The sequence below is a fragment of the Panulirus ornatus genome, chromosome 5 (genome assembly GCF_036320965.1).
Source record: "Panulirus ornatus isolate Po-2019 chromosome 5, ASM3632096v1, whole genome shotgun sequence".
Taxonomy (NCBI): domain Eukaryota; kingdom Metazoa; phylum Arthropoda; class Malacostraca; order Decapoda; family Palinuridae; genus Panulirus; species Panulirus ornatus.
In genome coordinates, this window is record NC_092228.1 from 20,100,371 (window position 1) to 20,127,419 (window position 27,049).

Sequence of the window (27,049 nt, forward strand, 5' to 3'; positions counted from 1 at the left end):
TTTGCGGCAGGGGTGTGTGATGTCTCCATGGTTGTTTGATTTGTTTATGGATGGGGTTGTTAGGGAGGTGAATGCAAGAGTTTTGGAAAGAGGGGCAAGTATGAAGTCTGTTGTGGATGAGAGAGCTTGGGAAGTGAGTCAGTTGTTGTTCGCTGATGATACAACGCTGGTGGCTGATTCATGTGAGAAACTGCAGAAGCTGGTGACTGAGTTTGGTAAAGTGTGTGAAAGAAGAAAGTTAAGAGTAAATGTGAATAAGAGCAAGGTAATTAGATACAGTAGGGTTGAGGGTCAAGTCAATTGGGAGGTAAGTTTGAATGGAGAAAAACTGGAGGAAGTAAAGTGTTTTAGATATCTGGGAGTGGATCTGGCAGCGGATGGAACCATGGAAGCGGAAGTGGACCATAGGGTGGGGGAGGGGGCGAAAATTCTGGGATCCTTGAAGAATGTGTTGAAGTCGAGAACATTATCTCGGAAAGCAAAAATATGTATGTTTGAAGGAATAGTGGTTCCAACAATGTTGTATGGTTGCGAGGCGTGGACTATGGATAGAGTTGTGCGCAGGAGGATGGATGTGCTGGAAATGAGATGTTTGAGGACAATGTGTGGTGTGAGGTGGTTTGATCGAGTAAGTAACGTAAGGGTAAGAGAGATGTGTGGAAATAAAAAGAGCGTGGTTGAGAGAGCAGAAGAGGGTGTTTTGAAATGGTTTGGTCACATGGAGAGAATGAGTGAGGAAAGATTGACCAAGAGGATATATGTGTTGGAGGTGGAGGGAACGAGGAGAAGAGGGAGACCAAATTGGAGGTGGAAAGATGGAGTGAAAGAGATTTTGTGTGATCGGGGCCTGAACATGCAGGAGGGTGAAAGGAGGGCAAAGAATAGAATGAATTGGAGCGATGTGGTATACCGGGGTTGACGTGCTGTCATTGGATTGAATCAAGGCATGTGTATGGGGGTTGGTTGGGCCATTTCTTTCGTCTGTTTCCTTGCGCTACCTCGCAAACGCGGGAGACAGCAAAAAAAAATATAATGTGTGTGTGTGTGTGTGTGTGTGGGAAATTATATCGGAGGGTATTGATTGAGAGGGTAGAGGCATGTACTGCGCAGCAGATTGGAGAAGAGCAGTGTGGTTTCAGAAGTGTTAGTGGATGTGTGGATCTGGTGTTTGCTTTTAAGAATGTATTTGAGAAACACTTAGAAAAACAGATTGCTTATTATGTAGCATTTATGGATCTGGAGAAGGCATATGATAGGGTTGATAGAGATGCTTTGTGGAAGGTATTAAGAGTATATGGTGTGGGAGGTAAGTTTCTAGAAGCAGTGGAAAGTTTTTATCAGTGATGTAAGGCATGTGCATGAGTAGGAAGAGAGGTAAGTGATTGGTGCCCATTGAATGTAGGTTTGCAGCAGGGGTGCTTGATGTCTCCATTGTTATTTCTTTATGGATGGGGTGGTTGATGAGGTGAATGTAAGAATTTTGGAGATAGGGGCAAGTATGCTGTTTGTTGTTGATGACAGGGCTTAGGAAGCGAGTCGGTTGTTGTTCACATGTGATGCAGCGCTTGTTGCTGATTCAGGTGAGAAACTTTCTTCTTTCACTCACTTTACCAAAATTAGTCTCCAGCTTTGCAGTTTCTCACATGAATCAGCCACCAGCTCTGTATCATCAGTGAAAACAACTGACTCACCTCCTAAGCTCTCTCATCCACAACAGACTGCATACTTGCCCCTCTTTCCAAAACTCTTGCATTCACCTCCCTAACAACCCCATCCATAAACAAATTAAACAATCATGGAGACATCACACACCCCTGTCGCAAACCTACATTCACTGAGAACCAATCACTTTCCTCTCTTCCTACATGTACACATGCCTTACATCCTCGATAAAAACTTTTCACTGCTTCTAACAACTTGCCTCCCACACCATAAATTCTTAATACCTTCCACAGAGCATCTCTGTCAACTCTTATCATATGCCTTCTCCAGATCCATAAATGCTACATACAAATCCATTTGCTTTTCTAAGTATTTCTCACATACATTCTTCAAAGCAAACACCTGAGCCACACATCCTCTACCACTTCTGAAACCACACTGCTCTTCCCCAATCTGATGCTCTGTACATGCCTTCAGTCTCTCAATCAACACCCTCTCATATAATTTCCCAGGAATACTCAACAAACTTATACCTCTTTAATTTGAGCACTCACTTTTATCCCTATTGCCTTTGTACATGTATTTATATGTATTTACATATATATTATGTTGACTACAGTTGTTAGTGAAAACATTTATGAAGGTGAAATTGCAACTCATAGAATTCATATAATTTTATTTAATGTGACTTTTGTATACATGCATCACAACGTGTTTTGCGCAGACAATATGCCTGGCTGGCTGGCCTAGGTAATGAGATGTGTTTTACTATTTTTCTTATTGTTTCTTGGTAATTCTTTCATTGTTTTTTGATAATTCTTTCATAATGATTTGGTTGATGATAGGATGTGCTTTAAAGTTACATTGAGACAAATGAAAGTTCTTTGTATTAGCAATTAAGACAGATTTAGTGATGTTACGGGTAGCATAATCAGAGGAGGGGTATAATGTTACTTAGTTGTTAAGGTCTACAGAGTGATCTTTTTCATGACAGTTTTTAGCAATCACATTTTTGTTGTCATCCTGGCTAACATATACATCTTTAAGGGTAATATAAATTAGGGAATAGCATTTACTTGGCAGGAACCTGAATATTGTAGCAAAAAGCCTTTGTGAACTTTACATTGGAGAAGGAATGTGTGTATCTCTAGCCTCAAATATTGAGGGAAGGTTAAGAAAGAGCAAGTAATGGGTCATTAAAAGATGTCAAAAAGCTAAGGAGCTTTGAGGTGTGCTTTAGCAAAGATATAGGCAGAACTGTAGTCAGCCAGCATTTGTGAGGTTGAAAAAAGCAAGGAACAAGTATAGTGGGATGAGAAAAGAGGAGTAAGATAGATTATACTAGTATGGACAAATCCATAAATTCATCAGGGTTATCATCTGTTAAAGAGCTGCTAATTAGGCATACTGATTCAGAGGGAAGAGTGTAGAGGATGGTGTAAGGATATGTAAAGTGCTTAATGAATTGTTCAGAATTTTTTTTTTTTTTTTTGAGTAGAAAACACCATCAGCCATGTAATCGATGAGATGGAATAGGGAGGAGGTCGTTGAAAGCTTTGAGGTGTTTATAAAAAACATTAAAGTATTAAAGCATAAAAGGTTTTGACCACTGTGAAATTCCACATGCAAGATTTTTGCAGATACCTATGTAGATGTATCTCTTGAAATACTGTTCAAGATGATGCTGGAGAAAGGTAAAGTGGCAAGAGATTGAAAACGGCAGCTGTTAGGAAAAGAGTCTGGGGAAACTGCTTTGAGCTACAAACTGGTTGCCTTGATGATTTTGGTATGTGAGGTACTGGAAAAGATAGTCAGAGAGCAAATGAATGACTTATTGCTTAGGATTTCTACAAGAGAGTGGGTTCAGTATTGGACAAAAGAGAGAGTTGGACTGGTAGAAAGAATTTGACTGAGTATGACATGGGAGGCTGATGTAGGAAGCTGGATCACCAGGAAGGAATGAGTGGGACTCCTTTGATGGACTGAGTTTTATCTGTGTGAAGGGGAACAGAGGACTCATATCAAAGGAGTCCTTTTAAAGTGGGTTTAGGTCACCATGAGAATGCTGTAGTGTTCTGTTATAGGACCATTAGTCATCTTGACTTTTGTGAATGACTTACCAGAAGGTATTGACTAGTACCTGAATGTGTTTGCAGGTGATACAAAGGTGATGAGAGAATTGAAAAGCTTGGAAGATTGCATCAAAATACAAAGAAACCTTGGCAGACTTTGGAGATGATCTGATACATGGTTGATAAAGTTCAGTATAAGCAGATGTTAAGTAAGGAGGATGAGTCATAGTGAAAAAAGTCCTTGATATAAATGTCACATAGCAGGAAAAGAGCTGCAGGAGTCTGTTGACAGACATGGAAGTAGACATGTCTCCAACATGCTGCCAGTCATAACTAAGATTTGGGGGGAAATAGTTAAGGAGATGAACAGTCTCTAGCAACTAGAATTGCAGATAACGAGATATTCAACAAGCTGTTCGCATCATGCATAAGGCCAAAATTAGAATGTGCTTCTCAAGGTTGGTTACTGCACCTAAAAAGAAGCAAGAGAAAGAGCTAAACCTATTCAGGTTGGGGCTAATACCTTCTGGCAAATCATTTGGAAAATCATTAACCTCAATCAAGATGAGTAAAGGTCACAGAACAGAACTCTGTGACAATTTTGTGTACCCCTCAACCCATTTTGAGAAGGACTAGAGTAGAGCAACAAATATGGTACCAGAAGTAAGTGAGCCAAGAAACAAAGAACTTTGGCCCTTGATTCTCCCACCATGGAAGAGAGAAGAGTGAGGGATGGCTGGCCACATATATGTTTTTAAGACAGACAGATGACTTTGAGAGTGAACAGTACATTGAGAGATGTAAGGATAGAACAACCAAAAGATTCAACGTGTGATTAAGCAAGTGACTTGGTAAAATTATACTAAAGAGTAGTGAATGAATGGAGTAAACCAAAGGAGGATGTGGTTATGGTACAGTGTACAGAAATATAAAAGATTGTACAGTAGTAGATAATGGTTAAGAAATGGGGTGCCATGAGTGTAAAGCTCCTTTCCCATACACTACAAGTAATTGATAAGGTAACAATGTGCATTTTAGTTGCAAAAAAAAACGTCAGTGTGTGTAAAGTTTGCATCTCACCCTTTTCCTAAGGGATAAGCAAACTTAGGTATGGTTACTCATTAGGTAGAATTACTGCCTGCCGTGATATCATTTTGTTCCACATGACTTTACATTGGGAAGAGGCAACAAATGTCAGTCGGCTGCAAATGATCTGCAGGAATGTTTGATAAATATGTTGTCATATACTTTCCTTTTAATTGCCTATTACATTTCAAAAGTATGCTGTGGTCATGGTACAATAACAGTATTGTTGTCTGTGAAAGACAAATATTAGATGGGTTAATTCTCTCCAGATGAAATATTTGAGTGAGTTAACCAGGCCTGAAAGTCTGAATGGTGACAGGTATGAGAATGACTAATACAATATCAGAATTCATTTATTTGTGATGTCAAACAGAAATTTCAGGTATGAATTTATTCATCCATAACAAAGTTAGCTTTAATCATTTTTCAAAGCACTCTAGGATATGAGAATGACTAATACAATATCAGAATTCAGTTATTTGTGATGTCAAACAGAAATTTCAGGTAGAAATTTATTCATCCCTAACAAAGTTAGCTTTAATCATTTTTCAAAGCCCTGTACTGTTGATGTTCATAGTTTGCCAGATTCATTCACCAGCAGTTGTTTTATTTTTTTCTGAAATCCTTTTGGTATTTTTGGAGAACATATTCACATAAAGAAGAGGGTATTCAGATACATTGTACCTGTGAGCAAAAATTTGCATAGAAATAAGTTTAAACCCGTGGATCAACGTACTGTAATTTGATAGGGTTGTTCAACACTCTACTGTTGATGTTAAGGAATTTGAATTTTGCAGGTTAGGAATTAATTTGCTGTTTTGAGAATACCCTTGATATAGCAATATGCATCAGAAGCTTTACAGTAAGAATTCCCTTTGAGGACATAATAAAGAAATATAACTAGATGTTTGGAAATAAGACTCCAAATATTATAAGGAGGAAAATTAAAAGGTATTGATAAACGAAGCTGTTTTGTAAGGGAAGTATACACTATTCCTTTCCCCTTGAATTGTGGGCACATACTGGTTTTTGCATAGTAGTTTGCTTCTTGCACTTCAGTTTTGGAGATAAGAAAGAAAAAAAGGTACTGATACATTTAAGAACTTATATTTTTTCTCATTAGGGCTTGGTGGTCCAGGTGCGCGGGAGCCGTGGGACGGAAGGATTATGGCTGAACAGCAGTTCTGCCTACGGTGGAACAACTTCCAGGCCAATATTGTATCATCATTTGAAGCTCTTCTAGATCGAGAAGAATTTGTAGATGTCACACTCACAGCGGAGGGAAAATCTTTGAAAGCACACAGGGTACTCTTATCAGCATGCAGCCCTTACTTCAGAGACCTATTCCGGGTGAGCTGTGGACACTTATTTGATGTAATGTTATATTTGAAATGAATATTTACTGCAAGACAGAAGTTGGTATGATATAAGTGTTGTGCTGTGTATGTTTCATTCACCAGTAACAGGATTTTTTTTTTCTAAAGTAATGAATGGTTTTAGTTCAGGGACATGTAAACAATATTATTGGTATTTCTTTCCCTTAATGTTTTGATGTAGCAATGCTCATTTTGAAATTGATTTTCAGGATATTCCCGCTCATCAACATCCAGTCATAGTGTTGCGTGATACAAGTTTTTTAGAGTTAAAATCCCTATTGAGCTTCATATACCATGGAGAAGTTAATGTATCTCAAGAAAGATTGGGACTCCTTCTCAAAACAGCTGAGGCACTAAGAATTAAAGGACTTGCTCAAGACAAGAGAACTAGTGATAGTGAACAGGTAAGCTGTATGCTTGTATGTAATTGTAGCCAGGTAACAGTGAACAGGTGAGTTGTGTGTGTGTGTGTAATTGTAGCCAGGAGTTACCAGCCTGCACCTGCAAGTGGTTACACTGCAAATGAGAAGTCTACTTTGGCAAGTGTGCATCACTGATAGTAAATAGATGGAAGTACAGTCTTGTTATGACCTTCTTGTTCCTTAGGAGTTCCAACATTTCCCTACTCTGCAGGACTCCATAAAAGGGGCCAAAGGATTGTATGATAAGTGCAGCCATCCTGCAACCATACTTTTATGAGTTGTGTTTCTGCCCACATTTAAAGTTGAAGGTATGCTTTTTCAATATGTAAAGAATATATAGTGTGGGAGGCAAGTTGTTAGAAGCAACGTGGGACACAAATTGTTAGAAGTAAAGTTTTTATTGAGGATGTAAGTCATGTGTATGAGTTGAAAGAGAGGAAAGTGATTGGTTCTCAGTGAATGTTGGTTTGCGGCAGGGGTGCGTGATGTCTCCATGGTTGTTTAATTTTTTTATGGATGGGGTTGTTAGGGAGGTGAATGCAAGAGTTTTGGAAAGAGGGACAAGTATGAGGGAGCTTGGGAAGTGAAGTCATTTGTTGTTCGCTGAGGATACAGTACTGGTGGCTGATTCGGGTGAGAAATTGCAGAAGTTGGTGACTGAGTTTGGTAAAATGTGTGAAAGAAGAAAGCTAAGAGTAAATGTGAATAAGAGCAAGGTTATTAGGTACAGTATGGTTGAGGGACAAATCAATTGGGAGGTAAGTTTGAATGGAGAAAAACTGGAGGAAGTGAAGTGTATTAGGTAACTGAGAGTGGATTTGGCAGTGGATGGAACCATGGAAGCGGAAGTGAATCATAGGGTGGGGAAGGGGACGAAAGTTCTGGGAGCGTTAAAAAATGTATGGAAGTCAAGAAAGCAAAAATGGATATGTTTGAAGGAATAGTGGTTCCAACAATATTATATGGTGGCGAGGCGTGGGCTATAGATAGAGTTGTGTGAAGGAGGGTGGATGTGCTGGAAATGAGATGTTTTAGGAGAGTATGTGGTGTGAGGTGGTTTGATCTAGTATGTAATGAAAGGGTAAGAGAGATGTGTGGTGATAAAAAGAGTGTGGTTGAGAGAGCAGAAGAGGGTGTTTTGAAATGTTTGGTCACATGGAGAGAATGAGTGAGGAAAGATTGACAAAGAGGATATATGTGTCAGAGGTGGAGGGAATGAGAAGTGGGAGACCAGATTGGAGGTGGAAGGATGGAGTGAAAAGGATTTTGAGTGATTGGGGCCTGAACATGCAGGAGGGTGTAAGGTGTGCAAGGAATAGAGTGAATTGGAACGATGTGGTATACCTGGGTCGACGTGCTGCCAATGGGTTGAACCAGGGCATGTGAAGCGTCTGGGGTAAACCATGGAAAGTTTTGTGGGGCCTGGAAGTGGAAAGGTAGCTGTGGTTTCGGTGCATTATCCATGACAGGTAGAGACTGAGTGTGAACGAATGTGGCCTTTGTTGTCTTTTCCTAGCGCTACCTCGCGCACATGCGGGGGAGGGGGTTGTCATTTCATGTGTGGCGGGATGGCGATGGGAATAAATAAGGGCAGACTATGAATTATGTATATGTGTGTGTATATATATATATATATATATATATATATATATATGTATATATGTATGTATGACTCATGGTGAGGTGCCTGAGGATTGGCGGAATGCGTGCATAGTGCCATTGTACAAAGGCAAAGGGGATAAGAGTGAGTGCTCAAATTACAGAGGTATAAGTTTGTTGAGTATTCCTGGCAAATTATATGGGAGGGTATTGGTTGAGAGGGTGAAGGCATGTACAGAGCATCAGATTGGGGAAGAGCAGTGTGGTTTCAGAAGTGGTAGAGGATGTGTGGATCAGGTGTTTGCTTTGAAGAATGTATGTGAGAAATACTTAGAAAAGCAAATGGATTTGTATGTAGCATTTATGGATCTGGAGAAGGCATATGATAGAGTTGATAGAGATGCTCTGTGGAAGGTATTAAGAATATATGGTGTGGGAGGCAAGTTGTTAGAAGCAGTGAAAAGTTTTTATCGAGGATGTAAGGCATGTGTACGTGTAGGAAGAGAGGAAAGTGATTGGTTCTCAGTGAATGTAGGTTTGCGGCAGGGGTGTGTGATGTCTCCATGGTTGTTTAATTTGTTTATGGATGGGGTTGTTAGGGAGGTGAATGCAAGAGTTTTGGAAAGAGGGGCAAGTATGAAGTCTGTTGGGGATGAGAGAGCTTGGGAAGTGAGTCAGTTGTTTTTCGCTGATGATACAGCGCTGGTGGCTGATTCATGTGAGAAACTGCAGAAGCTGGTGACTGAGTTTGGTAAAGTGTGTGAAAGAAGAAAGTTAAGAGTAAATGTGAATAAGAGCAAGGTTATTAGGTACAGTAGGGTTGAGGGTCAATTCAATTGGGAGGTGAGTTTGAATGGAGAAAAACTGGAGGAAGTGAAGTGTTTTAGATATCTGGGAGTGGATCTGGCAGCGGATGGAACCATGGAAGCGGAAGTGGATCATAGGGTGGGGGAGGGGGCGAAAATTCTGGGAGCCTTGAAGAATGTGTGGAAGTCGAGAACATTATCTCGGAAAGCAAAAATGGGTGTGTTTGAAGGAATAGTGGTTCCAACAATGTTGTATGGTTGCGAGGCGTGGACTATGGATAGAGTTGTGCGCAGGAGGATGGATGTGCTGGAAATGAGATGTTTGAGGACAATGTGTGGTGTGAGGTGGTTTGATCGAGTAAGTAACGTAAGGGTAAGAGAGATGTGTGGACATAAATAGAGCGTGGTTGAGAGAGCAGAAGAGGGTGGTTTGAAATGGTTTGGTCACATGGAGAGAATGAGTGAGGAAAGATTGACCAAGAGGATATATGTGTCGGAGGTGGAGGGAACGAGGAGAAGAGGGAGACCAAATTGGAGGTGGAAAGATGGAGTGAAAAAGATTTTGTGTGATCGGGGCCTGAACATGCAGGAGGGTGAAAGGAGGGCTAAGAATAGAGTGAATTGGATTGATGTGGTATACCGGGGTTGACGTGCTGTCAGTGGATTTAATCAAGGCATGTGTATGGGGGTGGGTTGGGCCATTTCTTTCGTCTGTTTCCTTGCGCTACCTCGTAAATGCGGGAGACCGACAAAAAAAAAAAAATATATATATATATATATATGTATATATATATAGTGGTTCCAACAATGTTGTATGGTTGCGAGGCGTGGGCTATGGATAGAGTTGTGCGCAGGAGGGTGGATGTGCTGGAAATGAGATGTTTGAGGACAATATGTGGTGTGAGGTGGTTTGATCGAGTTGGTAATTTAAGGGTAAGAGAGATGTCTGGAAATAAAAAGAGCGTGGGTGAGACAGCAGAAGAGGGTGTTTTGAAATGGTTTAGGCACATTGAGAGAATGAGTGGGGAAAGATTGACCAAGAGGATATATGTGTCGGAGGTGGAGGGAACGAGAAGTGGGAGACCAAATTGGAGGTGGAAAGATGGAGTGAAAAAGATTTTGAGTGATTGGGGCCTGAACATGCAGGAGGGTGAAAGGCGGGCAAGGAATAGAGTGAATTGGATCGATGTGGTATACCGGGGTAGACGTGCTGTCAATGGATTGAATCAGGGCATGTGAAGCGTCTGGGGTAAACCATGGAAAGTTGTGTGGGGCCTGGATGTGGAAAGGGAGCTGTGGTTTCGGGCATTATTACATGACAGCTAGAGACTGAGTGTGAACGAATGTGGCCTTTGTTGTCTTTTCCTAGCGCTACCTCGCACACATGAGGGGGGAGGGGGATGTTATTCCACGTGTGGCGAGGTGGGGATGGGAATGAATAAAGGCAGACAGTGTGAATTGTGTGCATGTGTATATATGTATATGTCTGTGTGTGTATATATATGTGTACATTGAGATGTATGGGTATGTATATTTGCGTGTGTGGACGTGTATGTATATACATGTGTATGGGGGTTGGTTAGGCCATTTCTTTCGTGTGTTTCCTTGCACTACCTCGCAAACGCAGGAGACAGCGACAAAGCATAATAAATGAAAATAAAATATATATATATATATATATCTTTTCTTTTCTTTTAAACTATTCGCCATTTCCCGCGTTAGCGAGGTAGCGTTAAGAACAGAGGACTGTGCCTTTTTTGGAATATCCTCACCTGGCCCCCTCTGTTCCTTCTTTTGGAAAAAAACAAACGAGAGGGGAGGATTTCCAGCCTCCCGCTCCATATATATATATATATATATATATATATATATATATATATATATATATATATATATATATATATATACCTCCTTCCAGAACATCTTTTTATTCTCCCTAAAATTTAATGATACTCTCTCACCCCAACTCTCATTTGCCCTCTTTTTCACCTCTTGTACCTTTCTCTTGACCTCCTGTCTCTTTCTTTTATACATCTCCCACTCAATTGCATTTTTTCCTTGCAAAAATCGTCCAAATGCCTCTCTCTTCTCTTTCACTAATAATCTTACTTCTTCATCCCACCACTCACTACCCTTTCTAATCAACCCACCTCCCACTCTTCTTATGCCACAAGCATCTTTTGTGCAATCCATCACTGATTCCCTAAATACATCCCATTCCTCCCCCACTCCCCTTACTTCCATTGTTCTCACCTTCTTCCATTCTGTACTCAGTCTCTCCTGGTACTTCCTCACTCAAGTCTCCTTCCCAAGCTCACTTACTCTCACCACCCTCTTCACCCCAACATTCACTCTTCTTTTCTGAAAACCCATACAAATCTTCACCTTATCTTCCACAAGATAATGATCAGACATCCCTCCAGATGTGTAAGACAAGGGAGCAAATAGGAACTTCAGTGAAGGGCGCAAATGGGGAGGTGATAATAAGTAGTGGTGATGTGAGAAGGAGATGGAGTGAGTATTTTGAAGGTTTGTTGAATGTGTTTGATGATAGAGTGGCAGATATAGGGTGTTTTGGTCGAGGTGTTGTGCAAAGTGAGAGGGTTAGTGAAAATGATTCGGTAAACAGAGAAGATGAAAGCCAGCAAGGCAGCAGGTTTGGATGGTATTGAAGTGGAATTTATTAAAAAAGGGGGTGACTGTATTATTGACTGGTTGGTAAGGTTATTTAATGTATGTATGACTCATGGTGAGGTGCCTGAGGATTGGCAGAATGCGTGCATAGTGCCATTGTACAAAGGCAAAGGGGATAAGAGTGAGTGCTCAAATTACAGAGGCATAAGTTTGTTGAGTATTCCTGGTAAATTATGTGGGAGGGTATTGATTGAGAGGGTGAAGGCATGTACAGAGCATCAGATTGGGGAAGAGCAGTGTGGTTTCAGAAGTGGTAGAGGATGTGTGGATCAGGTGTTTGCTTTGAAGACTGTATGTGAGAAATACTTAGAAAAGCAAATGGATTTGTATGTAGCATTTATGGATCTGGAGAAGGCATATGATAGAGTTGAGATGCTCTGTGGAAGGAATTAAGAATATATGGTGTGGGAGGCAAGTTGTTAGAAGCAGTGAAAAGTTTTTATCGAGGATGTAAGGCATGTGTACGTGTAGGAAGAGAGGAAAGTGATTGGTTCTCAGTGAATGTAGGTTTGCGGCAGGGGTGTGTGATGTCTCCATGGTTGTTTAATTTGTTTATGGATGGGGTTGTTAGGGAGGTGAATGCAAGAGTTTTGGAAAGAGGGGCAAGTATGAAGTCTGTTGTGGATGAGAGAACTTGGGAAGTGAGTCAGTTGTTTTTCGCTGATGATCAGCGCTGGTGGCTGATTCATGTGAGAAACTGCAGAAGCTGGTGACTGAGTTTGGTAAAGTGTGTGAAAGAAGAAAGTTAAGAGTAAATGTGAATAAGAGCAAGGTTATTAGGTACAGTAGGGTTGAGGGTCAATTCAATTGGGAGGTGAGTTTGAATGGAGAATAACTGGAGGAAGTGAAGTGTTTTAGATATCTGGGAGTGGATCTGGCAGCGGATGGAACCATGGAAGCGGAAGTGGATCATAGGGTGGGGGAGGGGGCGAAAATTCTGGGAGCCTTGAAGAATGTGTGGAAGTCGAGAACATTATCTCGGAAAGCAAAAATGGGTATGTTTGAAGGAATAGTGGTTCCAACAATGTTGTATGGTTGCGAGGCGTGGACTATGGATAGAGTTGTGCGCAGGAGGATGGATGTGCTGGAAATGAGATGTTTGAGGACAGTGTGTGGTGTGAGGTTGTTTGATCGAGCAAGTAACGTAAGGGTAAGAGAGATGTGTGGAAATAAAAAGAGCGTGGTTGAGAGAGCAGAAGAGGGTGTTTTGAAATGGTTTGGTCACATGGAGAGAATGAGTGAGGAAAGATTGACCAAGAGGACATATGTGTTGGAGGTGGAGGGAACGAGGAGAAGAGGGAGACCAAATTGGAGGTGGAAAGATGGAGTGAAAAAGATTTTGTGTGATCGGGGCCTGAACATGCAGGAGGGCAAGGAATAGAGTGAATTGGAGCGATGTGGTATACCGGGGTTGACGTGCTGTCAGTGGATTGAATCAAGGCATGTGAAGCGTCTGGGGTAAACCATGGAAAGTTGTGTGGGGCCTGGATGTGGAAAGGGAGCTGTGGTTTCGGGCATTATTGCATGACAGCTCTAGACTGAGTGTGAACGAATGGGGCCTTTGTTATCTTTTCCTAGCGCTACCTCGCACACATGAGTGGGGAGGGGGATGGTATTCCATGTGTGGCGAGGTGGCGATGGGAATGAATAAAGGCAGACAGTGGGAATTGTGTGCATGGGTATATATGTATGTGTCTGTGTGTGTATATATATGTGTACATTGAAATGTATAGGTATGTATATTTGCGTGTGTGGACGTGTGTGTATATACATGTGTATGGGGTGGGTTGGGCCATTTCTTTCTTCTGTTTCCTTGCGCTACCTCACAAATGCGGGAGACAGCGACAAAGCAAAATAAATAAGTATATAGATAATATATATATATATATATATATATATATATATTTTTTTTTTTTAAACTATTCGCCATTTCCCGCGTTAACGAGGTAGCGTTAAGAACAGAGGACTGAGCCTTTTTTGGAATATCCTCACCTGGCCCCCTCTGTTCCTTCTTTTGGAAAATTAAAAAAAAATACGAGAGGGGAGGATTTCCAGCCCCCCGCTCCCTCCCCTTTTAGTTGCCTTCTACGACACGCAGGGAATACGTGGGAAGTATTCTTAATCCCCTATCCCCAGGGATAGATATATTTTTTTTTTTATACTAATCGCCATTTCCCGCATTAGCGAGGTAGTGTTACGAACAGAGGATGAGGACTGGGCCTTTGAGGGAATATCCTCACCTGGCCCCTTTCTCTGTTTCTTCTTTTGGAGAAAAAAAAAAAAAAAAATGAGGGGAGGATTTCCAGCCTCCGCTCCCTTCCCTTTTAGTCGCCTTCTACGACACGCAGGGAATACGTGGGAAGTATTCTTTCTCCCCTATCCCCAGGGATAATATATATATGTATGTATATATATATATATATATATATATATATATATATATATATATATATATATATTATATATATATATATATATACATATATATATATATACATATATATATATATATATATATATTATATACATATTTTTTTTTTTTTTTTTTTGCTTTGTCGCTGTCTCCCGCGTTTGCGAGGTAGCGCAAGGAAACAGACGAAAGAAATGGCCCAACCCACCCCCATACACATGCCTTGATTCAATCCACCGACAGCACGTCAACCCCGGTATACCACATCGCTCCAATTCACTCTATTCTTTGCCCTCCTTTCACCCTCCTGCATGTTCAGGCCCCGATCACACAAAATCTTTTTCACTCCATCTTTCCACCTCCAACTTGGTCTCCCTCTTCTCCTCGTTCCCTCCACCTCCGACACATACATCCTCTTGGTCAATCTTTCCTCACTCACTCCCTCCACGTGACCAAACCACTTCAAAACACCCTCCTCTGCTCTCTCAACCACGCTCTTTTTATTTCCACACATCTCTCTTACCCTTACGTTACCCACTCGATCAAACCACCTCACACCGCACATTGTCCTCAAACATCTCATTTCCAGCACATCCATCCTCCTGCGCACAACTCTATCCACAGTCCACGCCTCGCAACCACACAACACTGTTGGAACCACTATTCCTTCAAACACACCCATTTTTGCTTTCCGAGATAATGTTCTCGACTTCCACACATTCTTCAAGGCTCCCAGAATCTTGCCCCCCCCCCACCCCCACCCCATGATCCACTTCCGCTTCCATGGTTCCATCCGCTGCCAGATCCACTCCCAGACATCCAAAACACCCCACCTCCTCCAGTCCCTCTCCATTCAAACTCACCTCCCAACTGAATTGACCCTCAACCCCACTGCACCCAACAACCTTGCTCCCATTCACACCCACTCTCAACCCTCTTCCCTCACACACCTCACCAAACTCAGTCACCAGCTTCTGCAGCTTCTCACATGAATCAGCCACCAGCGCTGCATCATCAGCGAACAATATATATATATATATATATATATATATATATATATATATATATATATATATATATATATATATTCCTGGGGATGGAGGAGAAAGAATACTTCCCACGTATTCCCTGCGTGTCGTAGAAGGCGACTAAAAGGGGAGGGAGCTTGGGGCTGGAAATCCTCCCCACTCTTTTTTTTTTTCTAATTTTCCAAAAGAAGGAACAGAGAAGGGGGCCAGGTGAGGATATTCCCTCAAAGGCCCAGTCCTCTGTTCTTAACGCTACCTCGCTAACGCGGGAAATGGCAAATAGTTTGAAAGAAGAAAAAGATAGATGTATACGTTGAGATGTATATGTATGTATATGTGCATGTGTGGACGTTTATGTATATACATTTGTATGTGGGTAGGTTGGGTCATTCTTCTGTTTCCTTTCGCTACCTCGCGAACGCGGGAGACAGCGACAAAGTATAATAAAAATGGATGATGATATCCTTATTGTCTCTAGCAAGTGCAATTAGCATGTAGAAAAAATTCTGCTGTGTCAGTTATCCATTTGACAGGAGAAAATATAGCCCTGTCCCTCCAAAATATGTTGTCACTGATTTCCATAACTTAATGTGTATTCATTTGTGCTCATTTGTAGGTAGGTCTCTCTCTCTCTCTCTCTCTCTCTCTCTCTCTCTCTCTCTCTCTCTCTCTCTCTCTCTCTCTCTCTCTCTCTCTCTCTCCTCTCTCACTCCTCTCCTCTCCTTTCTCACTCCTCTCCTCTCTCTCCTCTCCTTTCTCATTCCTCTCCTCTCCTTTTTCACTCCTCTCCTCTCCTTTTTCACTCCTCTCCTCTCTCTCTCTCTCTCTCTCTCTCTCTCTCTCTCTCTCTCTCTCTCTCTCTCTCTCCTCTCTCTCTCTCCTCTCTCTCTCTCTCTCTCTCTCTCTCTCTCTCTCTCTCTCTCTCTCCTCTCTCTCTCTCTCTCTCTCTCTCCTCTCCCCCCCCCCCCCCCCCCCTCTCTCTCTCTCTCTCTCTCTCTCTCTCTCTCTCTCTCTCTCTCTCTCTCTCTCTCTCTCTCTCTCTCCCTCCCTCTCCCCCCCCCCCCCCCCCCCTCTCTCTCTCTCTCTCTCTCTCTCTCTCTCTCTCTCCCCCTCCCTCCCTCTCCCCCCCCCCTCTCTCTCCCCCTCTTCCCCCCCCCTCTCTCTCTCTCTCTCTCTCTCTCTCTCTCTCTCTCTCTCTCTCTCTCTCTCTCTCTCTCAAGAATGTATCTAAAGGAAATGTTAGGGAAAAGATGGGAAGAGGGATTAAAAAGTTTTTACTTGCCAGAAAGTTCAAATGGGTAGCAAACAGAACTGTCTGAGGAGGAAGATGTCCTCTAGGGGTACCACAGGGAACAGTATTAGCTGCATTAGTCTTTATGATAATATCAGACATTGTAAGGGAACTAAAGAAAAGCGTTGTAAGGAGCTCTGCTAAGCACTCAAGGATAAACAGAATTATTAGGTCAGAGATTTGTCAAATGGGGATGCAAAAAGACTGACAATTTACAAATGGGCTGGTGGACCTAGTGGAATCTTATGAAGATGAATTTGAGCAAGTGTTTAAGGCATGTGTACGAGTAGGAAGAGTTGAGAGTGAATGGTTCCAAGTGAAGGTTGGTCTGCAGCAGGGGTGTATCATGTCACCTTGGCTATTTAATTTGTTTATGGGTGGGGTGTTGAGGGATGTAAGTGGGAAGAATCATAGAGGGAGAGGCAAGGTTGCGGTCTGTAAGGTGTGAGTGTGAGAAGGCATGACAAGTGAGTCATTTGTGTGCTGATGATGCAGCATTGGTGTTAAATTTGAGTGTGAAACTGCAGAAGTTGATGTCTGAGTTTGGAAGATTGTGTGAAAGGAGGAAGTTGGGTGTTAATGTGAATGAAAGTAAGGTTATTTGATTTGGCAGGGTTGAGGGACAGGTTAGTTGGGGTGTGAATTTGAATGGGGGAAAAAAGTAGAGTAAGAGATGTTTTTGGAGTGGACATGGCAGTGAATGGAACCATGGAAGTGGATGGGAGTCATAGGGTGGGTGAGTAGGTGAAGGTCTTGGGAGCATTGAAGAATGTGTGTAAGAGATAGCATTCTGGGAAGGCAGTAGTGGGTATGTTTGAAGGTCTAGTAGTCCAAGTAATACTATATGGACATAAGGCTAAGGCTATAGAGGCTGTGTGGAGGAGGTTGTGTGTGTTGGAAATTAAATGTTTGAGGACAGTATGTGGTGTGAAATGATTTGATTAAGTAATAATTGGGTAAGAGTGGGGTGTGTTGATAAAAAGACTGATTGAGAGAGCTGAAGAGAGTGTGCTGAAATGGTTTGAACATATGGTGATAATGAGTTAGGAAAGGTTGACAGTGTGGGTAATAGTTTCAGAAGTGGAGGGAACAAGAATTGGGAGACCAAATTGGAGTTGGAAGGATGGAGTACAAGACATTTTTATCAATCAGGGATAGTGAATTGGAATGTGGTATATAGGGTCGTCATCCTGTTAATGGACTGAACTAGGGCATGTGAAGTGGCTGTGGGGCCTGGTTATGGATAGGGAGCTATGGTTTTAATGCATTACACATGACAACTAGAGTATGACTTTAAGCAAAGGCAGCCTTTCTTCATCTGGTCATGGAGCTACCTCGTTAAAGTGGTGAACAGCGATCAACTATGAAAAACAGTTTTTAGCAAATAAGTTATGGGTCAAGGAAATATTCATTAGTGGTACCATATAAAACCTCAACAAGGGAAAGTGACAGAAAGTCAAAGGTATGGAACATAAAGACTCATTAAAGGCTGAAAGAACTGCTGCTATATATCCTTGAAAGAAGAGAAATATATATACGGTAATCTCAGTAATGCAGCAAATGGAAGGTATAAAGCAAAATGTGTCAAACTGAAAGCCTCTCAGCAGGGAAGACGCAGAACTGTTACATCTTCTAAATCACATGGAAAGTACCAAAAATAAATCACACAAAAATATATAACTGCCCAGCGAGAGCTGGAACAATTATTCATGCCAGGATGATTAAGAAACATGCCTAGAACAATTATAAAAAAATTTGAAAGAAATTTCTCTTTTAGTTGAAATTAGTCCCAGATGAACCAAGTCAATGATTATGTTATGGAGGTGGAAATTTAGAGGAATAGTTATATACATCAAGCAAGATGTGCAGTCGATGCTTTGTGATAGCTTTGCAATTTTGACTAAATCTTGTTGTAGTTAGTCTAACCAGATGGAATTGCTACATATTCCTGTGTAAGACAAAAACTGCAATAGCAAAATTGATAATGTTATTATTGAAACAAGTCAGGCTGTGATCAAAATTGGACATTTCAAGGTATCAAATGTAACACCAATAAACGGTGGAGGATCTAAGCTAATACCCAAACAGTACAGGCCATTTAGATTTACTTCTCATGTAATAAAAGCATTTGAAAGAGTGATAAAAGGACAGATATTAAGTAACTCGTCAAAATTCGTTTTATAGACCAAGGCCAAGTTGGATTTGTTTTAGGAAAAGTATGCAAACCCAATTATTAGCTCTACTTTGCAAAAGCTTCTGACAAAGTAAACTGGGATTTTGCTTAGAAAAGAAAGCCTCTGACAAAGTAAACTGGGATTTTGCTAGGAAAAGTAGCTTGACAAAACATTAAGGATAAGATAGGGAGAGGGATTAAAACGCTTTCTTTTTTCCTCTCTTGTTTTTCCCCCATATTTCTCTGTCATTTCCCTCCTAAGCAAGGTAGTCCCAGGAAGAGACAAAGACAGGCCACATTTACTCACATCCATTCTGTAGCTGTCATGTGCAATAACCAAACCACAGCCCCCTGTCTGCCACCAGGCCCTACAGATCTTTCTTTTGTATCCCCTGGCCACTTCACATACCCTGGTTCAGTCCATTGACGGCACATTGCTCCCTTTATACTACGTTACTACAATTCACTGTATCCCAAGCACACCTTCCACTCTCCTACATGTTCAGCCCCTAACTGCTCAAAATATTTTTACTCCATCCTTCCATCTTCAGTTTGGTCCCCCTGTTTTCCTTTTCCCCTCCATTACTGACATAAGTATCCTCTTTACCTACTGCTGAGTTCTCTCATACATCTCCCAGTCACCTGCATTTGTTCCTTGTATGTACATGCCTTGTATGTACATACCTCTCTTTTTCTCTTTAACTAACAACTTTACTACGTCATCCCACCATCCTATCTAATCTGCCAACCTCCTACCATACGCTTACCAAATGTACCTCTTTGTCCATTCCCATAGCTTTGCTTACTCTCCCCTTTTGCCATCCTACATTAAACTTCTTGTATTTTTTTTAACTTGTCTCTTCCAAGCTCACTTTGTTTTACCACCGTCATCCATAACATTTCCTTTTTTGAAAACCTCAACAAATCTTCACCCTCACCTCCTCTAGGTTATGATAATACGTCTCACCAGCTGCCCTTCCTAGCACATTTACATCCAAAAGACTCTCTATTGCAAGCCTGTCAATTAAAGTTTGATTGAATAATGCCAGCTGACCATCTTTCATACGCACATATGTATACTTGTGTGTATTCCTCTGTCTAAACTTGGTATTCCAAATCATCAGCACTTTTTTCAGCACACAGCTTTAAAGTTTGTGGAATGGGAATGATGTGGTAAGGATTACAGATCCAATTCTAAAATGAAAATAATGGCAGATGAAAGGGGCTAGGTATGGAAGTGAATGAAAATGAGTAAGACTTCTACCTAATAAAAGTTATAAACGAACCAACTACAAACTTCAAGTGCCTCTTTACAAATGACATGGCACTCCTCAGAGACATTAGGTCTACCAAGAGTAGACTCAAATTAACAGCTACTGATTCAAGGTTGAAATGGGCAAATAAGGCAAAAATATAAGCAATCTTAATTGGAGTAAAGCTAAATCTTTGATGCCTGTTCCAGTTGGTGTGAACTCCTGTGCCACTTCTTATCCTTGTGCTTCACCTTTATAAGGCCACAGGCAGAGGGCAACTCTAGTTCAGTGTTTGCAAGAGCTCCTACCTAATTTTCCTGTTGAACACTTTTATCCAGTGCTCCTACCTGCTACTTCTACCTAATGCTCCTGCCAAAATGTACCTATCTACTACTTCTATCTACTGCTGCTATCATTTTGCCAAAAGGCAGGGCTAGCCCATAGTGCTCACTGCAGGAAAATCTAGAGTTACGAAGAATAAGATATGTAAGTTATGTGTTGGCAGGTGTTATGCATGACAAGGAGAAATTGTGTGATTGTGGACAGAATGTCAGTAGTTCACATGTAAGTGAGGCAGAAAGAAAAGACTGCTACTTGGGCCAAAGGAGTGCAACTTGACAACCACTGAAGTGCTGGTTCTCTAAGCAGCTGTCAATAACCCTCCCGATAGTCAAGCGGGTAGTACTGGTAATATACCTCCTTGATCGTTAGCTGCCTACTAACTGCTACTTGCCAAAGCTCTTAATAACTGTAATATGCTCGAGGTTACACCATAAGTTAAAAGTCCCCTTTGGTGAAGCTGTCTCATTAGGAGTCAAGTCTCATCAGAGAACTTCTCACTCCAGAGGAGTCAACATTTCCCCACATTTGGAAGTAATGTAATGTTTAAAAAGTTCGTGGTTAACAACAGGACTTTCATAGAAATTGGTTCTGGTATGATTTTACAATGAATAGCTGAAACTCAGTATAATTGGAAAATCAATAGAATTTAAGATGACAAACAATAACAAAAGGAAAATAACAAATAGAAAATGGATGAAAAGAAGAAAATGGAAAAAATAGAGATATGCAACAAGCAGGCAAAATGAACTGATCAGATAGAACACTTCCCTGATACTGAAAGTAGCATAGCCTATAGAAAGGTCCTGGGTAACAACAGGACTCATAGAAATTTGACTTGGGGTAATTATTCAATAGATAAACAGCAAATTATTGGAAAATTATACAGTTCAAGATGACAAACAATAACAGGTGATAGAAAATAGTGGATGAAAATAATAGAATGTGAGAAAATTGAGCTTTGCAATAAGCAGACAGATTGAAGTAACAAATATAATGAATGTCCAAAGCATGGAAAAAAAATCCAAAAGTCCCACTTACTTACAGGAATTGAACAATTACAAAAAGTACAATACTGGACCATAGAAGGTAGGGTACTGTTAGAAATACAACCTCAAAAGAATATGCCATATGCTATCAGTGAATACAAGTTGGGTTTTAGCACAGAAAAGAGAGACGACGTAGATGATAAGATATTTGATTACTCTGATAAGAATGCCTGTCAAGTTATCAGTATGAGAAAGAAACATAACTGATGTGAAGAATCAGCTCAATAGGAACTCAAAACAGATACCAGATGGGATCCCAGCCATGGTCATAATCTGTTCGCAGTGGTTGGTACATATGTGGTCTCTCTGAAAGATTGGAGTTTACTGCATATGGTACACATATGGTTTCAGCATTGAAAACTCTTTGTACAGGAACTTAACAGGTAAATATTGGTGATAGAAGGCCTAATTGACATCTTTCATAATGCTGCCATATGATATGGGCATTTTTCTCACAAAGATTCAAAGTGTTTGATCATGGAAGAGAGAGAGCAGCAGGGTGTTGCTATGTCATCCCAACCCCCCTTATGCTGATATTCTTGCTGGATATGACTTGAATCAATTAAGTGTATTTGAAAGAGAAGGTGAATGTCAGTGCTGTACAGATGGAAGGGGGCCTTAGAAAAAACGTATGGAGGGTGAATGAGGACATGTGGTGTGTGGAAGGTTATTTTGAATAAGAAATGACATTAAGAGAGAGAGGCACGGTAGTAAATGGAATATGTCTGGGAGAGCTGAAGTGGATGTGCTGCAATGGATTTGTCATGTGGAGAGGATGACAGGGTATATTGTATCTGTATCATTAACACCTGTTCCCTTCCTGGCACTCTCTCAAGTGTGTGGCTAGTGAAATCCAGTGCTGCTGCTTAGCTTTTAGTGCCTCACCTTTAACAGGACACTTGCAGAGGGCAACTCTAGTGCAGTGTTTGTAGAGGCTCCTACCTAATGTTCCTACTGACTACTACTACGGAATGCTCCTACCTAATGTTCCTATGTGTGTATACATGTCAGAAAAGTAGGGAACAAGAAAAAGGGAGACACCAATGAGTTGGTGGGAGAATGGAGAGAAAACTGCTCCGAAATGTTCAGGACCTGAACGTTCACGAGGGTCTGGGGTATGCAAAAGATAGCAGGTTGGAGTGAGTTATTATAAAAGGAATGACTTGCTGTTACTGACTATCTCATCTGGCTCAATTTGGTTAAATCTAAACACATTTAGATTCTTTAGATACCCAAACCTGAGCCTTGAAAGAGGACGAGCACTCCTCACGTGGCAGCTTCTGTTACAACTCTTAGAAGTTGAAATACTATCAGGATCACTTCCCATTTGTGAGTTTTGTCTAAGTCTTGTTGCATCCTTTTTTATCAGTTTAAGATCCAGTCATTTTGCATACTTGGCTGTCATCAGCACCGCTCCTTACTATGCTTTCCTTTACTTCACCATTGAAGTCTGAGTCTTTTTTTATATTGTTAGTTTTTTTTATTTATTTTACATGATCGCTGTTTCCTGCATCAGCGAGGTAGCACTGGGAAACAGACGAAGAATGGCCCATCTACTCATATACACATATATGAGTAGAATGGTTGGGTCCTGGTTGAAAGAATTTCAGATCTTTGAAGAAACTGCTCTTTTTTCACAAATAGCATCAAACCAGATGTGGGAACAAGCAGACCAGACACAAACAAATTCACCCTTGTTTGGTTTTTGTTATCTCTTTCAGCTGGTACAGGAGTTGTCGTTGACCTCAAGCCCTTTTTCATTTCATTTGAATATATATAATGGCTAGCTTTTCTATACATTTTCAAATTGTATTTTTTATGATTCCATTACATTTCATTGCCACTGTTTTTGCACATATATGCCTAATGATCTCCTTTTGTTTCTTCAAGTGTTAATTCTGAATACTTCCTCATTGGTTGTGTGCAAACTCCATAGGGTATTGAAGCAGGTCACATAACATAAGATGGTAGTTATTAAAATAACCTGCCTTGCATTTGATGAATTTATTGGTTAGGGCCAGTTGCTCACTTGCACCAGCAATGGGAACAGTGCTATAGGAAGTGGTGTTTCCATGCTTTGTTGGTGTGGGAAGTAAGGGGTGATTACATGGCATCATGTTAGCCATTCCAAGTATTCCACAAATTTTGAGTCGATTAAGCATTTATATTGTAAGGGTTTTGGATTTATAGGGATTGAATGAATTAGTGTGTCGATAAAGGAAACGAATATTTTGCATTGAGTATGATTTAGAGCAAAAAGGTACTGAAGTCAGGCTATACCATATATTCCTTTTCCTGCAGAATAATATGATGTACCAGTAAGGTTACCCTCACAACAGGCAGCGCACAACTTTGCAAATTATTTCTTGAAGGGTTGTCCTTTGTCATATTGGGAAATCAATGCACAACTTTCCAGATTCTTTCTTGATAGCTTGTCATGCTGGGAAAATCATTGTGCAACTTATTGGATTTATTTTTCAAGGAATCCTTCCTTTGTTTCTGTATATCATTGAGTTACTCTATGCCTACATGTGTATGCTGTACTTTTAGACATATTAATAGAAAGTGATGATTGATTTTGTTTTATTTCTCTCTCTCTCTCTCTCTCTCTCTCTCTCTCTATATATATATATATATATATATATATATATATATATATATATATATATATATATATATATATATATGAATCTTTTAATTTTAATGTTATTTCTTTTTCCCCTTCAGTTCGGAAGCCATACCAGTAGTCCTGAGAAGGAGCCAGAAGAGGGCCTGGACAGAGGGGAGCGCCGTGGAGGGGGTCCTGGATCTCCTGCACTAAGTCTTGCCTTCTCTGGGGTAGGCGGGTCCGTCTTGGCCCCCGTCAACCCTCTCGTTCCCCTGGAGCCACCAAGCCACAAGCCACCACATCTTTTACACTCACCACCAGCAAAGCGACGTAAACCCCTTCATTCACCACTTGGAGGGCCCCCTATACCCACCCCACCCACACAACGAGAAAATTCTCTTTCACAAGCACCGCCTGTTACCTCCACTGCCTCACATGATGATGATAAATCTGCTAGAGTAATAAATTTGACTATGGGTGCCAGCAGCTCTGGTAGTGGAGGTTCACCATCCCCCAGATTAGTACCCAAGACAGAGTTAAATGTATCTGAGGAGGATGGCCCAGGTAGAGGCAGCAGTGGTGGTGGTGGTGGTAGTGGTGGTGGGGGGGAGGGCAATAGTGACCATGAGGTTGAGGAGCCACATGAAGATGACTCTGTAGACCATGACTTGTCCAATACCACGGCTACAGACCTGCATGGCTTGCCACAACACCTCTCAGCAGCAGTACAAAATTTTGTGCCATATGCAGCAGCAGCAGCAGCAGCAGGATCCTCGCAGCTGGAGACCTTCCCGGGGCCATCAGGTGAGTACAAGCATATTACTATCACCCGAGGTACTGTTAATAGTGTCTCAACTATTTATTCTGTACTTGACCTATATCTGCAGAGACACATGAAATAGCCTATCTATCCTATATGGCTATGACCAACATCATATGGAAGCATAGTTGCTGAATAATATATTTAGCTATTCCAAGGAAATTAGCTTTCAGGATCATTCATAAGAATTTAAGCAAGGATAAGTTTTTGTGAAAAACTGTGGTAAAAGAAATCCAGTAGCTATTCCAAGGAAATTAGCTTTCAGGTTCATTCGTAAGAATTTAAGCAAGGATAAGTTTTTGTGAAAAACTGTGGTAAAAGAAATCCAGATAGTGGAGAGGCTGGAATTTAAAGCAATATATTAGTTATTTCCATCGTAATATCCTCAGCTCCATCTAACTCTAAATTTGCTGTCTGTTAACGCAGATGTACTGTAACTTCATTGTGCTCCCCCCCCCCCCCGTATATATGAGGTGTGATCAAAAAGTCTGAGACTTAGCTGTTGTTATAAAAAATAGTGCACATACTACATTCCCATAAGCTGTCGCTTTCAAACTAATCTTTCTTTGACTGTGTACAAGTTGTATGGCGGAAGGTGAATGTGTTGGAAATGAAATGTTTGAGGACTATGTCATGTTAGGTGTTTTGATTAAGTAATGAAAGGATGAGAGAGATGTGTTGTAATGAAAAGTGTGTGGTTGAGAAAGCGGAAGAGGTTGTGTTGACATGGTTTGGACGTATGGAGAGAATTAGTGAGGAAAGGTTGACAAAGGATATGTGTCAGAGGTGGAGGGAACAAGGAGGAGACCAAATTGGAGGTGGAAAGATGCTCCCTGACTTTCGACTTGTGCGACTTATGACCATCCATACTGGAAAAAAGTATAAATTAAAGATATATGTAAATTTGAAAATTACCCTTGGTTGTACGTCCACTAGTGCTAATGACTGCCTGCGTTCTATGGTGAATGTCAGATAATCCTGGCATTGTGAACATCACAGCGTCTCTCAGTTACCATTCAGTAAGTGTGTGTTATTCAACTGAATCCAACAAATTTTTGAGCTAGATTAAATCATATTTGTATTAAACCCCAAAAAAGATGATGAGCAAGAGGAAAAACCCATCACATTGATAGATAAGGAAGATGCTTGATTTAGTATTGAAAATGAAGGTAATCACCCAATATGGAGGAGAAAAAAGGTTAATTTGGTTGCATATGATCTACAGTTGTCCCATTATCAAGAACAAAGAAAAAAGTATGTGATGTAGTGAAAGGTTTGGCAAGTATGAAGTGTACAATAATAACAAAGCAATGACAAGGGCCCATCCATGAAATGGAAAAGTTGTTGATGCTGTGGATGGAAGAGGAATTTATAAATGTGTACCACTAAGCTTAGTAACAGTTCATACAAAGACAAGAAGTCTTTTTGAGACATTAAAGGAGTAAGCAGGAGAGCATTATATGGAGAACTTCACAGCAAATCATGGTTGGCTCAGTATATTTTAAGAGAAGATATAGCTTGCACAACATTTGAGTCACTGGTGAAGCACAGAGTGCTGATGAAGGAGCTGCTGAAAAGTTCATGAAAGTTTGGATGAATCAATCCATGAACTAAAGAATCTCAAATGATAGGTAAAAAGAAACTACAGAATCACTTGATAAAGCTGGTTGATAAAAAATGAGAAAATCCTGATAGAAATTGAGTTGGATAAAAGAATGCTATACAGGTAAGATAAGATAGGATAACACAAGATGTCTTTATTGTCAAATTTCCTACATGATACAAAATGAAATTGTTTATGGCTAGAAGCTCAATTCAAGGTTGGAAAGTATAAGAATCAGATGGTGAAGATCATAAGATATCACTATTTTGTTTATGGCTAGAAGCTCAATTCAAGGTTGGAAAGTATAAGAATCAGATGATAAAAATCATAAGATATCACTTAAAAGACCACATAGAATATCACATAAAGAATCATCAATTGCAGCATCTTTAGATGGTTTAACAGTAGAATGTTTTTTGGTAAAAATGATTTTGTGAATCTATCAGGGACAGGCAGAGGCAGTCTTCTTGTCCTTAAAAGTACATAGTATTATTTTAGAGGATGGGTTGCTACTTACATGGCCTTTTAGTCCTGCCTCATTGCACATTCCTGATACAGAATATCTAATGTTTTACCGTTTGCACCCCATTTTCTAGCTTTCTTAAAAATTATCTCAAGCTTATTTTGGTCTTTACTGATTAGCTTGCCATACCAGGTGGTAATTGAAAAACATATAATTGTCCATATGTAGACAGTTTAAGATTCATATAAAGTGCAGTCTTTAACTGCATTTGTTTAAGATTCATATAAAGTGCAAT

At 40.6% G+C, this 27,049-nt stretch overlaps 1 protein-coding gene across 15 annotated transcripts in view; it reads left to right on the forward strand.

Moving 5' to 3' along the window:
- The window catches only part of LOC139748619 (uncharacterized), a 448,759-nt gene that overhangs the window by 175,453 nt on the left and 246,257 nt on the right, over window positions 1–27,049 (forward strand). For all 15 annotated transcript variants that reach the window (XR_011712784.1, XM_071661787.1, XM_071661788.1 and 12 more), the window contains 3 exons: window positions 5,944–6,170; window positions 6,406–6,600; window positions 23,988–24,672. Coding sequence is in view for 14 of the 15 variants with exons in the window: in XM_071661779.1 (XP_071517880.1) it covers window positions 5,944–6,170; window positions 6,406–6,600; window positions 23,988–24,672 (1,107 nt within the window). In the remaining variant the exon portion in view is untranslated. The remainder of the gene's footprint in view (window positions 1–5,943; window positions 6,171–6,405; window positions 6,601–23,987; window positions 24,673–27,049) is intronic.